The sequence below is a fragment of the Sorghum bicolor genome, chromosome 1, assembly GCF_000003195.3.
Source record: "Sorghum bicolor cultivar BTx623 chromosome 1, Sorghum_bicolor_NCBIv3, whole genome shotgun sequence".
NCBI lineage: Eukaryota > Viridiplantae > Streptophyta > Magnoliopsida > Poales > Poaceae > Sorghum > Sorghum bicolor.
The window spans coordinates 21399970-21413892 of record NC_012870.2 but is presented as its reverse complement, the minus strand read 5'-3'; the positions used below and the strand labels follow the sequence as shown (position 1 = coordinate 21413892).

The window sequence follows — 13923 nt, the reverse complement described above, 5'->3', positions numbered from 1 at the left end:
TCAAATGCTAAGTTTGCCAAAATGCATAAGTCAAATGCAAAACTGTTGGGGAGCCATTTTTGAGGTTTTTGACAAATTTCAAGAATGCAAAGTCCAATTACATAACTGTTGGAGATGCTCCGAGGATCACAACTGCCGGCATGTTAGAGAGCCTGTACAGTACGTTTTTAGAAACTGCCCTTCCTGAGTCCTGACACTATATATGTCTTTTGTGTGCATATATATATGATTGCTTCTGTTGATTTTTGTAACACCAAAAATTCTGTTTGATTCAAAGTGATACAGAGCTGACTGAGCTCATGGTTTATAGTTGTCACTCTTGGACCAAACTGTTAATTGTCGTTTTATTCCCCTAATTTTGGCCGACATGTCTTTGTGTGCCTATATGATTGCATCTTCTAATTTTTTTATAACACTGATGGAATTTCTGTTTGATCCAAAGTTTTACATAGCTGACTGAGCTCATTATTTATACGTTGCAACTCTTGGACCTACTTTGTGCCCAATAGGAACTAGTAGTAAGTAACTGTTAATCACTCAATATAATCCCATAACGTACTACGACATGATGCACCTGGCCTCTCCGCTTCTTCTTCCGATGTCGTCGGTGGCTTGCGGCGCTCCTGCTGGTGCGGCGGCGCCTCTCTCTCGATCCCTCGTCATCATGGCGAGACGGCGGCCTGCGGCGCACCTCGCCGTGGCGCACGCACGTCTCCCGGGGGTGCTGCTCTCGATGCCTCCTAGGACGACCGAGAGCCCGCGGACGATGGCGGCCTCGCCGCAGCTCCCGCCGCCGTGCCTCATGGTCATGCCTCCGCGGCCGTCCTCGGCCAAGCTCCGCCGCGGACTCCGACGACGAGAGGCGGGTCGCGCACAAGGAAGAGAGCGATGGGATGGACGAGCCGCCGCAGCAGGCGATGGTGTGTGTCGCCCTTCTTCACCTCGCCGGAGAGTTCCCACCGCCCAACGGACGCGCCGGAGCCAGTAGCAGCCTCAGTCTAGGCTGTCTAGCATGACACGTTCTGTTGCAGCCACTGGTTCTATCCTGTAATTTGTACGTTAGAGTTTGCGAGTCAGGAGTCACTTATGTATAGACCGCGTGACGCTTAACACAATGTTAGTAGTACTATTGCATATACTCCAAATGAATTGCGAATTTGCCAGGCCAATGTAACAAACCACCGAATGGAGTGTTAAAAACTACACTGTGACACTTCGTTCCGAGCTGGCGGCGACACAGGCAGTTGGGGCTTTGTTATCAGAGACAGCGATGGAGATATATATAGTAACAACAGGAAGAGGAAGAGTTAGTCATCTACTCATTGCTTTTCACGTCGAAGTGATAGCCTGCCTTCAGGGGATGCACACAGCGTTAAACCTTAGTATTGAAAGGCTGATTCTGGAGTCCGATGCTCTGTTGGTCGTTCACGCACTGAATTTAGTCGAAGCCTATGACAGACCAGAGGAAGGCTTGGTGAACGAGGCCTTGTTTACTTCCAAAAAATTTTGTAAAATAGGAATAGTAGCACTTTCGTTTGTATTTGACAAATATTGTTCAATTATAAACTAACTAGTCTCAAAAGATTCGTCTCGTCAATTTCGATCAAACTGTATAATTAGTTTTAATTTTCATCTATATTTAATACTCCATGCATACGTCTAAAGATTCGATGTGACGGGGAATCTGAAAAATTTTGCAAAATTTTTCAGGAACTAAACAAGGCCCGAGTTGAAGTTTTAAAGTCTCTACCAATTTCATTCAGTTTGAAGTGTGTGCTCCAGACAATGTAATACAGTAGCCCACGAGTTGGCTAATTTGGGGGTATAACTGTGCTGAAGACAATGAGATCATTTCGAACTCTATTTCTGATTGTTGTAATGGTTGCTGCCGATTGTGAGCACATAAGTTATGAAAATCCTAGGTTCAAAAAGAAAAATACTTAGGCCTTGTTTAGTTCCTCTCCAAAAGTTTACATCACATTCCTTCAAATGTTTTGACATATGCATGAAGCATTAAATATAGATTAAAAAAATAACTAATTGCACATATATGCGACTACTTTGCGAACAAATCTTTTAAACCTAATTAGTCTATGATTTGATAATAAAGTGCTACAGTAATATATGTGCTAATGATAGATTAATTAGACTTAATAAATTTATTTCGTGGTTTACTAACAGATTTTGTAATTTGTTTTTTTAATTAATATCTAAATACCACACACAACACCTCTATATAACGATGTGATACTCTAAAACTTTAAAACTTGGAACTAAACAAGCCTCTAGGCTGAGATTTGGCTCACTTGGCGGTGGGGATGACCAGAATGCAGCCTACCTGCTGGCTTGCCGGACGCCACCTCGATCTCATCTAGCTAGCTCCCTTCCCCAAATTCTACCGTTAAGGCCTAGTAGCCTGGGCCATTTCTGATTTAGGGTTTGTCACTGTTGGTCGCCCTGCAATTCTCCCTCGCACCGCGCCGCGCCGGCCGGCCAACCGATCGATCGGTCACCATGCTTTGAGGTTTGATTCGAGGATCGCGTAAGCGAGAATTTCAATCCTGCGTTCTTCTCTTTCTGTCCCGATTGCCGTCTTGGTGGATCGGCGATCACAAGGGGGGGGGGGGGGGGGGGCAGGATCGGATCGGATCAGATCGACGAACTCAAGCAAGATGTCGTCACCTCCGGCGGCGCCGCCGCCGCACCTGGGACATCGGGCCTCGCTACTGGGCGTTGCTGCCCGAAGATCTGATCCGCGCGGTGGCGTGGCGCGTGCTGGCCTGCGGCGACCTGCTGGACTACGTCCGCTTGCGAGCCGTCTGCACCAGCTGGCGTTCCGGCGCCGACTCCCCGCGCGGCCGCGGCCTGGCCGACCGGCGCTTCCACCCGCGGCGCTGGATGATGTTTCCCGAGGGCCACCGCATCTACCCCGGCCACCCAGACCTGGGCGGCTGCGCCCGGTTCCTCCACCTCGACACGGGTGCCCTGGTCCGCGCCCACGTCCCGCTCCTCGGCGACAGCTACTGGGCCGTCGACTCGATCGACGGCCTCCTGCTGCTGGTGCGGGACCCGGACCCGGACTACGGCGGCGCCGTCCGCCTCCTCCACCCTTTCACCGGTGACTTCGCCGAGCTTCCACCCCTAGGGACGCTCCTCCCGCACCTGGGCCCGCAGCTCCACGGCTGTCCTCCTGAGTACAGGATCAGGAAGCTTGCAAGAATCGTCTCCGCTTCCGTTTCCTTCGACGCCGCCGGAGCCATGACCGTCACGCTTGCACTTCCTGAGGTAGGCCGTGCGGCCTTTGCTACCCCCCTGGACCAGCAATGGACACTGTCGAGCTGGGAACACGAAATGGGGTTTCCATTGTCGTTCCAAGGCAAGCTGTACGTGCTGCACACTCCCTTCGGAGAAGATGTACACCAGGTCCTCCAGATCAACCCACCTGTGCAGCAGGATGGGGTGGGCGGAGGTCGGGTGCTGCCACCGCCAGAGCTGATTGCCACAGTCCCTGAAGACAAGATCCCCTATCCTAATTTAGGCCTGGTAGAATGTGGTTCAGAGATCCTGGTGCTTGGTAACGACTACTCTGATTTATATGGGACGCAAATCTTTGTTTACAAACTAGCAGACCTTGCGCTGCAAAGGTTTGTCCCAATAAAAAGCCTCGGAGGCAATACCTTGTTCATGGAACAGAGGAACATAAGTGTTTCCTCCAAGATACTGCATACGTTCAAGGGTGACAATGTTGTCTACTTCACTGGCAGCAGGATTGTGCAATACCACCTCGGTAGTGACAGCTTGTCAACGGCAGTCGATAATTGCAGCCTGTTTGGCCGTGCACCAGGACCTAGTCCCCTCGTCCTGTACGTCTTCAGCTGCTGCATTCGTAATCCGTGGTATGTGGCTAGGTGTATTTTGCTTCATTTCCTTTCTACACCCTTTCCTGATACCATCAGTCTTGTACTTTGGGTCTCGCTACCATTAGTCTTGTACTTTGGGCCTATAGCTGTTAATTTTTTGCATTGTGTGCTTACAGGAGCAGGGGAATAGTATTCAGACCGGATATAGAGGGTTGTCCATGGATTAAAACATGAAGAGCAAGTTCCACCATAATGAGGTAGTCCTTCATCCCTTGTTTCCTATACCAAGTTTGGTAAAAGAAAGTTTGAATTATGAATTCCAAGCTTCCAATATAGAGGGCTGTTCCTTTCCCCTGGTCTAGGATAGCTTTTCTTTTGTTGCTGTGCGTTGCAATTCACATGCTATTTGTGTGCTTTTCTTTCTTTGCTGTGATTTATTGATACTTGTGAGCAAGGTTTTTAATTTCGGTATCGCAAAAATTGCGGCCACCACCGAAATTACCGAATTTCATGAAATTCGGCCAAAATTTCGCTGAAATTTTTTTAGAGACTAGCACATGAAGTATGTTTTTCTTTTTAAAAAATTAGATCTAAACAAATATCAGTATGATTTATGATTACACATCTATTGAATAGAAGAATATGCAATATAAACAATAAAAAATATGAGTCTAAAGTTATATAGCACATGTATTCGTATATAATGAAATTTCGGATTTTTCTTTCAGCCACCATCGAAATTACCGAAATTCGTGAAATTTTAGCGAAATTTCGTCGAAATTTTGAACCCTACTTGTGAGATTTCAGCTTCAAGTGTTTGACTTCAGATACACAGAGCTGTTTGCATAATGACTGACAATGAGTCTGTATGTTGTTGGAGAAATGGATACTAAAATATTTACAGATTAATTTGTACCTTTTTTCTGAGTATATCCACTAACAGGCACTTATTTCGACAATGTGTCATGTCGCAAATCTACGAAAATGTTTTATAGTAATGGTGAAAACTAGTAGTGATCCTAAAACAGTTTATTACTTTGATGGTATGGAGTAATGCTTTTGTGCTTTATGTCCAGCTAATCATTCATTTAAGGCGATCTTCTATTCATGCCCCTTTTTCCAGGCGTAAACCGACAAGTGGTGAAACTGGCTACCTGTTATCCTGCATGACAAGGACGATATATGAGATTCTGGGCTATTTTGACAAACATTACCATCCCTTCCATTATACCTTGTAATATTAAGCTACTATTGTTGTTTAAAATATTTGTCTATGTGCTGCATTCTCGCACCGTTGATGTAATGTGGGCTTTTACAGGTCTATTCACTACAGGAAAATTGGGCTTTGCCGACTGCTAAAATACTTTGCCACCTGCCAAAGACGTAGCAGTCGGCAAACATTCTCTTTGCCGACTGCTTCTAAAAGCAGTCGGCAAAGGATTCTTTGCCGACTGTCCAACTATCCTGGCAGGTGGCAAAGAAAAGCAGTCGGCAAAGACGTCCTTTGCCGACTGCCTGGCAGGTGGCAAAGAAAAGCTGGTGGCAAAGGTGGCGGGGCACTAACGACGTCCATCGCCGTTCCCTTTGCCACCTGCCAGGCCGTTAGGCAGTCGGCAAAGATAAATTTTTTTATTTTTGAAGTTTGAATTTAGGTTTTGGACATTTGACGTCATCACTTGCTCCAAACTTCCTCAAATTTTTTTCATAGCCTCCACATGCAATAAGAGTGAACCTTAAAAACTTTCGTGATTTTGTGACCCTTTTTGCTATATTTTGTTAATTAATTTCTTTAATTGTATTTTCCACCGTAGAATCCTACTTTGAACTGCAGGTGCATCAAATAATGAAACATAGTCATTCAAAAAATGATATTCATGTTGGAGAGTCTATTTTAAGGTCGTTTTCAGAAACTCACCCAAAAGTTTGAGAACATGACCATCTAGGTGTGGTATAGGTGGTTTTTAATTATATAAAATTCAAACAAAGTCGGAAAATTACGAAACTTGACGAGGTGTCATGTTATCACATGTGAAGCCTATGATAAAAGTTTGAGAAAGTTTTAAGGAAGTTGCAACGTCGAATGTCCAAAACCCAAACACCTCTACATATGATCACATGTGATCACATGCGGATGTGTTTGGGTTTTATACATCTGACATCACAACTTGCTTCAATTTTTTTTAAAATTTTTATCATAGGCTCCTCATATGATAACATAACACCTCAACAAGTTTCGTAATTTTCTTATTTCGTTTGAGTTTTATATAATTAAAAATCACTTCTACCACACTTGGATGATCATGTTCCGTGGACAAGGACTTCAAAATTTTGGATCAGTTTTTAGATATGGTCTAAAAATATATTATTCAACATGAATATCAAATGGCTAGGTTTTACTATTTCATGCACCTATAGTTCAAAGTAGAATTATGTAGCGGAAAAATCAATTTAAAGAAAGTAATTAATGAAATATAGCAAAAATAGTCAAAAAATCACAAAACTTTTTGAGGTTTAATGCTATCACATGTGGAACCTACAAAAAAAATTTAGAAAGTTTAGAGTAAGTTGCAGTATCAGATGAACAAAATCCAAACATTTCCAATATGATCACATATGGTCATATGTTGAAGTGTTTGGGTTTTGTACATCTGACATCACAATTTGCTCTAAAATTTTTCAAATTTTTATCATAGGCTCCCCATGTGATAACATGGCACCTCAACAAGTTTGGTAATTTTCTGATTTCGATTGAGTTTTATATAATTAAAAATCACTTGTACTGCACTTGGATAATCATGTTCTGTGGACAAAGACTTCAAAATTTTGGGTCAGTTTTTGGATATGGTCTAAAAATACATTATTCGACATGAATATCATTTTTCGAATGCCTAGGTTTCATTATTTCATGCAACTGTAGTTCAAAGTAGAATTATGTAGCGGAAAAATCAATTTAAAGAAATTAATTAATGAAATATAGCAAAAAGAGTCAAAAAATCACAAAACTTTTTGAGGTTTAATGTTATCACATGTGGAAGCTATAAAAAAATTGAGAAAGTTTAGACTAAGTTGCACTATCAGATGAACAAAAGCCACACATTTCAATTAAACAAAATAAATTAACGATATTTAGAGGTAATTTACATCCATTGTATCCTGAATCTCTAGCGAGAACCATATTTGTAATTATGCTGCATCTTTGTATTTTGGATCCTCCAGCACTTTCAAAATGTCCTCAATATTCTTAGGGCCCATTTTTTGCATGCCTACAGAATTAACCCCTACCAACTCTAGTTTCTGTGAGAAAGTTTGTGAAAGAGCATCTAGGCCCCTAGTGATTTCGGTGATTAATGACATTATTGATTACTATGACTAACGTGTGTTTTGCAGAGGCAAAGTCATAGGTAAAGTCATGGTATATAGGTACTCGATGGACAGGGACGTACATGCCTACTTAATAGTGGAAATCGTTTCGGTTTTCAAAGGATGGATGGACATCGTCAAGACTAGACTAGGTCTAAGTGCCATATGGTGAAGAAGGGCACTTAGAGTAGTTTAGGACTTTGTTTTCCTTTGACCGTACTGTTAAGAGGGGCTTTGATCTAGTAGCTTGACTTAGGCAAGGCATTAGGTTTAGGTGTGGTGCACACTTGGTAAACCTAGCACTAGGCAGCTCAGAGATAGTCCTTAGATCGAGAGGAACAAACTTCGTGTTCGAGCGATCGCGTTTCGACGAAGTTTGGTGCCCAAAGGGGCACCGGACGCTGCACCGGACGCTCTGTGAGTGCGTCCGGTGAGGTCCTTAGCCGTTGGAACAGTTTGGTGCTTAGGGTTAGGCACCGGACGCTGGCACCGGACGCACCGGGCAGCGTCCGGTCCCTTACCAAGGGAGCTTGCAAAGTTCCCCTGAGCACCGGACGCTAGCATCGGACGCACCGGGTAGCGTCCGGTCCCATGCGCAGGGAGCGTGTAAAGTTTCCCCGAGCACCGGACGGTGCACCGGACGCTGAGAGTTAGCGTCCGGTGACCTGTCAGAGAAAAGAGCAGGTAGCCGTTATGAAGCACCGGACGCTCGGTGCAGTGCGTCCGGTGCAACATAATGTGCGTCCGGTGACCCCGTTTTCAGTGGAAAACGGTTGGCCGACCTTTGGACTTGGTGGATAGTATTTATACTCCTCCACCTCGTCCATGAGAGCTCTCTTGCCCATTTGAACATCAGAGAAACTTGTTTGTGGAGCAAGAGAGTTGCAAGAGCCTAGAGAGGATTGAGAATTGAGTGATTTCTTGAGAGAATCCTTCTCTAGTGAGTTCCAAGAGTCAAGTGTGCATCCACCACTCTCTAGTGCCTTGTTTGGGTCAAGTGAGAGTTCTTTGCTTGTTACTCTTGGTGATCGCCATCACCTAGACGGTTCGGTGGTGATTGGAGGCACGAAGACCACCCGGAGTTCTTGTGGGTGGCTCGTGTCAAGCTTGTGAGCGGTTTTGGGCGATTCACCGCGACGGAGTGTCGAAGAATCAGCCCGTAGAGAGCACTTGGTCCTTGCGCGGACCAAGGGGGAGCAAGACCCTTGCGCGGGTGCTCCAACGAGGACTAGTGGAGAGTGGCGACTCTCCGATACCTCGGCAAAACATCGCCGAGCATTTTCTTCCACTACTCCTTTACTTTCTAGCATTTACTTTGTGCTTTTACATTCTTAGAATTGCCATGCTAGAATAGGATCGGAACTAGGTTGCAAAACTTTTATCCGGTAGATCTTTAAGTCACACTAGGCACAAGGGGTTGAATTGGAACTTATAGGTTGCTTAAATTTTTAGAGAAGCCCAATTCACCCCCCCTCTTGGGCATCTTGATCCTTTCAATTGGTATCGGAGCCTAGTGCTCATTCTTAGGCTTCACCGCCTAGAGAAAGATGTCTCACGGGGATGGACCGCCACCCATGTTCGATGGGGATGACTTCCCGTATTGGAAAATATGGATGGAGTCATACCTTGAGGCATGCGATGTAAAGTGCCTAAAAGCCGCGACCGAAGGGTTTGCCCCTCCGGAAAGAGCCACCGCTCTTACTCCACAAGAGCAAGAAAACGAGAAGTGGAATGCTAAGGCCAAAAACCACATTTTTAGAGGCCTTTGCAAAGAAGTGTTCAACCGCGTTCGGAGCCATAAAACCGCCAATGAACTTTGGAAGGAACTTTGTGCGCTCCATGAGGGAACAAAGAGTGAACGCGAGGAACGCTATCACCTAGTGATGAACAAGCTTAATACTTTTGAAATGCTTCCTAAAGAAAATGCTAATGAAATGTATTCTCGCTTGAATGTCATTGTAGAGGAGCTCAATGGACTTGGGCTTACACAAATGAGTACGGCGGATGTAGCAAGGAAGATACTATGTGTGCTTCCCATTGAGAAATATGGGCACATAGTAACCGTGCTTCATCAAGGCGATCTTTCCACCGCTACACCAACCACCATATTGGGAAAGATCAATGCTCATGAGATGTACATGCACATGAACCCTCAAGATGGCTCCTCGTCGGCCAAGAAAGAAAAGAAGGACTTTGCTCTTAAAGCTTCTCACAAGGGCAAAGCCAAGAAGATTGAAGTTGAGTCATCAACTTCAAGTGATGATGATGCATCTATTGCCCTCTTGGTGAGAAGAACCACCAAGATGTTGAAGAAGCTCAACAAGAATGGAGTTAACTTTGACTCCAAGAAGAAGAAGTTCTTCACAAGTAGCAAGAGAAAGCCCATCTCCGAGATGGATTGCTACAATTGTGGTGAGCTTGGTCATTTTGCTCATCATTGTCCAAAGCCCAAGAAGGACAAGTACAAGAAGAAGAACAAAGAGCAAGATGACTCAAGTGATGATGAGAAAAATGACAAGAAGCAATACAAGAAGAAAGGTGGCAAGAAGAAGGAGCACTACAAGAAGAAGAATGGCAAGGCTTATATTGTTGGTGATTGGCTCACCGACATTGAAAGCTCAAGTGGTGACTCCTCCGGAAATGAAAGTGATGATGAGAAGGTTGCCGCTATCGCCATCGATGCTCCATCACCATCATCTTCACCACCATCTACATCCTCTACACACCTATGCCTTATGGCCAAAGGTGACCGGAAGGTACAAAGTGAGGATGAGAGTAGTGAAAGTGATAGTGAATATGAATCACCCTCTTATGATGAACTTGTAAAATTGCTAAACAAATACACAAAAGTCATAAGAAAGACTAGAAGTGAAAATGAAAAGCTTGAACTTGAAAATGATACACTTCTAGCAAAGCTTAACTCTAGTGATGAGCTTAGAGAACAAAATGAGATCATGACCACTAAGCTCAAGGAGCTCAAACTCTCTTTAAAAGAGCTCAAAGAAAAACATGATAAACTTGAGAGTGTTCATGATGAGCTTATCACTAGATATAGAACAATGAAAGAAGAACTAACAACTCTAAAAGCAAACTATGACAACCTTGAGATTGCTTATGAACTTGCAATTGATGAAACACATGTTGCTACTAACAATGTTGCTAAGCTTGATGTAGCCACATCTTGTGATGACTTACTTGTGGAGAGCACAAGCAAATGTGTTGATTGCAAGGGCAAGAAAGTGGTAGTGGCCGAGAGTTATGAGGACACTATCAAGCTCAAGGATGAAATTGTCATGCTCAAGAAAGAGTTGCAAGACCAATCCAAGCACAAGACCATTGTGATTGAGTCACTTGATCAAGACAAGAAACTTGCATATGAGAACAAGTTACTCAAAGAAGAAAATCAATATCTCAAGCTTGGTTTGATGTATGACAAGCAAGAAGAAGATGAGATATTCATCTTGGATGAGTTAGCAAGCAACAATGACCCAATCATCAAGAAGCTAACTCAAGAGAACAACAAGCTCAAGAAAGAGAAGGAACACCTAACCATGGGGTTAGCAAAGTTCACAAAAGGGAAGGACCTTCAAAGTGAGCTTTTCATGAACACCGTCATGAAGATGGACAAGAGTGGGATTGGCTACAAGGCTCATCAAACGAAGCTCATCAAGTCACTAGCCACTCATGATCAACCAAGCAAGCCAAAGCCAAAGAGATGTTTTGAGTGTGGTCAAGAAGGACATTTTGCTCATGAGTGTAAGGCACCACTACCACCACCCTTGCCCAAGCATGCAAGACCATTTGCCTTCAATGCTCATTACATTGTAAGGAAAGACAAGTGTGGCAAGGTCAAGGTTAGCTTCATGGGGCCACCAAACAAGCAAAGGCCAAAGAAGATTTGGGTGCCAAAGCAACTAGTAGAGAAGATATTGATGCGAAGGGCCCTAAGCAAATGTGGGTCCCTAAATCTCAAGCTTGATCTCTTGTGTGTAGGTGAACTACAAGACCGATGGATCACATTGGGTAATTGATAGTGGTTGCACTCAACATATGACCGGAGATCCCCGGATGTTCACCTCTCTTGATGAAGATGTTGACAACCAAGAGAAGATCACATTTGGTGACAATTCAAAAGGGAAAGTCAAGGGACTAGGAAAGGTTGCTATTTCAAATGACAACTCCATCATCAATGTGCTCTATGTGCAATCTTTGAGTTTCAACTTGCTCTCGGTTGGACAACTTTGTGATCTTGGATTTGAATGCCTATTCAAGAAGAAGGAAGTAATTGTGACCAAGGAAGATGACAATGAAGTGATATTCAAAGGCTTCCGGCACAACAACTTATATGTGGTTGACTTCTCATCAAATGAAGTTAATGTCAAGACTTGCTTATTCACCAAGACTTCACTTGGGTGGTTGTGGCATAGAAGGTTAGCACATGTTGGAATGGGCACACTCAAGAAGTTGATGAAGAAAGAATTGATTAGAGGCTTGAAGGATGTGACATTTGAAAAGGACAAACTTTGTAGTGCATGTCAAGCGGGCAAACAAGTTGCAAACACTCATCCAACCAAAGCCTATCTCTCTACTTCAAGAGTGCTTGAGCTACTTCACATGGACTTGTTTGGACCAACAACATATGCTAGTCTTGGAGGCAACAAATATTGCTTGGTCATAGTTGATGACTTCTCCCGGTACACTTGGACATTCTTCTTGCAAGACAAGGTCGAAGTTGCATCAATATTCAAGAAGTTTGCAAAGAATGCTCAAAATCAATTTGATGTGAAGATCAAGAAAATTAGAAGTGACAATGGCAAAGAGTTTGACAACACCAACATTGAAGAATATTGTGATGAAGTGGGAATCAAGCATGAGTTCTCCTCAACATACACACCACAACAAAATGGGGTTGTAGAAAGAAAGAACCGGACATTGATCACCTTGGCAAGAACAATGCTAGATGAGTATAACACTTCGGAGAAGATGTGGGCCGAGGCAATCAACACGGCATGCTATGCTTCAAACCGGCTCTTTCCTCACAAGTTCCTAGAGAAGACACCATATGAGTTGCTCAATGGGAAGAAGCCCAATGTCTCATTCTTTAGAGTGTTTGGGTGCAAGTGCTAAATCTACAAGAAGCGCCAACACTTGGGAAAGTTCCAAAGAAGATGTGACATTGGCTACTTGGTTGGCTATTCATCAAAATCCAAAGCATATAGGGTCTTTAACCATGCCACAAACATGGTTGAAGAAACATTTGATGTTGAATTTGATGAAACTAATGGCTCCCAAGGAGCAAGTGATAATCTTGATGATGTAGGTGGTGAACCATTGAGGGATGCCATGAAGAACATGCCGGTAGGAGACATCAAGCCTAAAGAAGATGATGATGATGTGCAAGTCATTGAGCCACCATCCACCTCACAAGGTCCACAAGATGAAGACAAGGATGTGAGAGATGCTCATGAAGACACCCAAGTCACTCATGAGCAAGTGGTGGCACAAGCACAAGATGTTGATGCTCCTCAACCAACCCCTCAAGTGGCACCAAAAAGAACATCACATCTCCTCCAAGATCACTCTCAAGATCTCATCATCGGGAGTCCATCACGTGGTGTAACTACTCGTTCTAGACATGCTTTATTTATTGAACATCACGCTTTTGTGTCTCTTGAAGATGAACCAAAGACTATAGAGGAAGCTCTTCGTGATGCGGATTGGATCATGTCCATGCAAGAGGAGTTGAACAACTTCTCTCGCAATCAAGTTTGGACACTTGAAGAGCGACCCAAACATGCAAGAGTGATTGGAACAAAATGGGTCTTCCGGAACAAGAAGGATGATCAAGGCAAAGTGGTGCGCAACAAGGCAAGACTTGTGGCAAAAGGCTTTTCACAAGTGGAAGGTCTTGACTTCGGTGAAACCTTTGCACCGGTGGCAAGACTTGAAGCAATCCGTATCCTACTTGCATATGCATCAAGTCATGATATCAAATTATTTCAAATGGATGTGAAAAGTGCCTTTTTAAATGGTTATATTAATGAGCTTGTCTATGTTGAGCAACCCCCTGGTTTTGAAGACCCTAGGTACCCCAAGCATGTCTACCGGTTGTCCAAGGCTCTCTATGGTCTCAAGCAAGCTCCTAGAGCTTGGTATGAGAGGCTTAGGGACTTCCTCATTGAGAAGGGCTTCAAGATTGGGAAAGTTGACACAACACTCTTCACCAAGAAAATGAATGGGGAAATCTTCATTTGCCAAGTTTATGTTGATGATATTATTTTTGGCTCTACTAATGAAGATTTTTGCAAGGAATTTGGTGATTTGATGTCCAAGGAGTTTGAGATGTCCATGATTGGCGAGCTATCCTTCTTCCTAGGATTTCAAGTCAAGCAAATGAAGGAAGGAGTCTTTATCTCCCAAGAGAAGTACACTCAAGATCTTCTCAAGAGGTTCAAGATGATGGATTGCAAGCCAATCAAGACTCCCATGGCATCAAATGGGCATCTCGACTTGGATGAGGGAGGTAACCCTATTGACAAGACTCTCTATCGCTCCATGATAGGAAGTCTACTCTACCTCACCGCATCTAGGCCCGATATAATGTTTAGTGTGTGTATGTGTGCAAGATATCAAGCAATGCCTATGGAATCTCACTTGATTGCCGTCAAGAGAATTCTTAGGTATCTAAAATACACACCTTGCC

The 13923-nt window shown here is 43.8% G+C and overlaps 1 protein-coding gene across 1 annotated transcript; it reads left to right on the top strand.

Moving 5' to 3' along the window:
• On the top strand, positions 894 to 5183 carry LOC8067441. The gene is made up of 4 exons (XM_021450852.1): positions 894 to 920; positions 2617 to 3896; positions 4037 to 4117; positions 4984 to 5183. Exons 1-3 carry the CDS (start codon positions 894 to 896, stop codon positions 4092 to 4094), a joined length of 1365 nt encoding a protein of 454 aa, XP_021306527.1. The 3' UTR covers positions 4095 to 4117; positions 4984 to 5183.

What these genes read in the sequence shown, in the direction of transcription:
- LOC8067441 (XM_021450852.1), top strand. Translation starts at nt 894, where the DNA reads ATGGACGAGCCGCCGCAGCAGGCGATG. An exon ending in AGCCGCCGCAGCAGGCGATG is followed by an intron (nt 921 to 2,616) that starts GTGTGTGTCGCC and finishes GGCGATCACAAG; the next exon opens with GGGGGGGGGGGGGGGGGGCA. An exon ending in TGCTGCATTCGTAATCCGTG is followed by an intron (nt 3,897 to 4,036) that starts GTATGTGGCTAG and finishes GTGTGCTTACAG; the next exon opens with GAGCAGGGGAATAGTATTCA.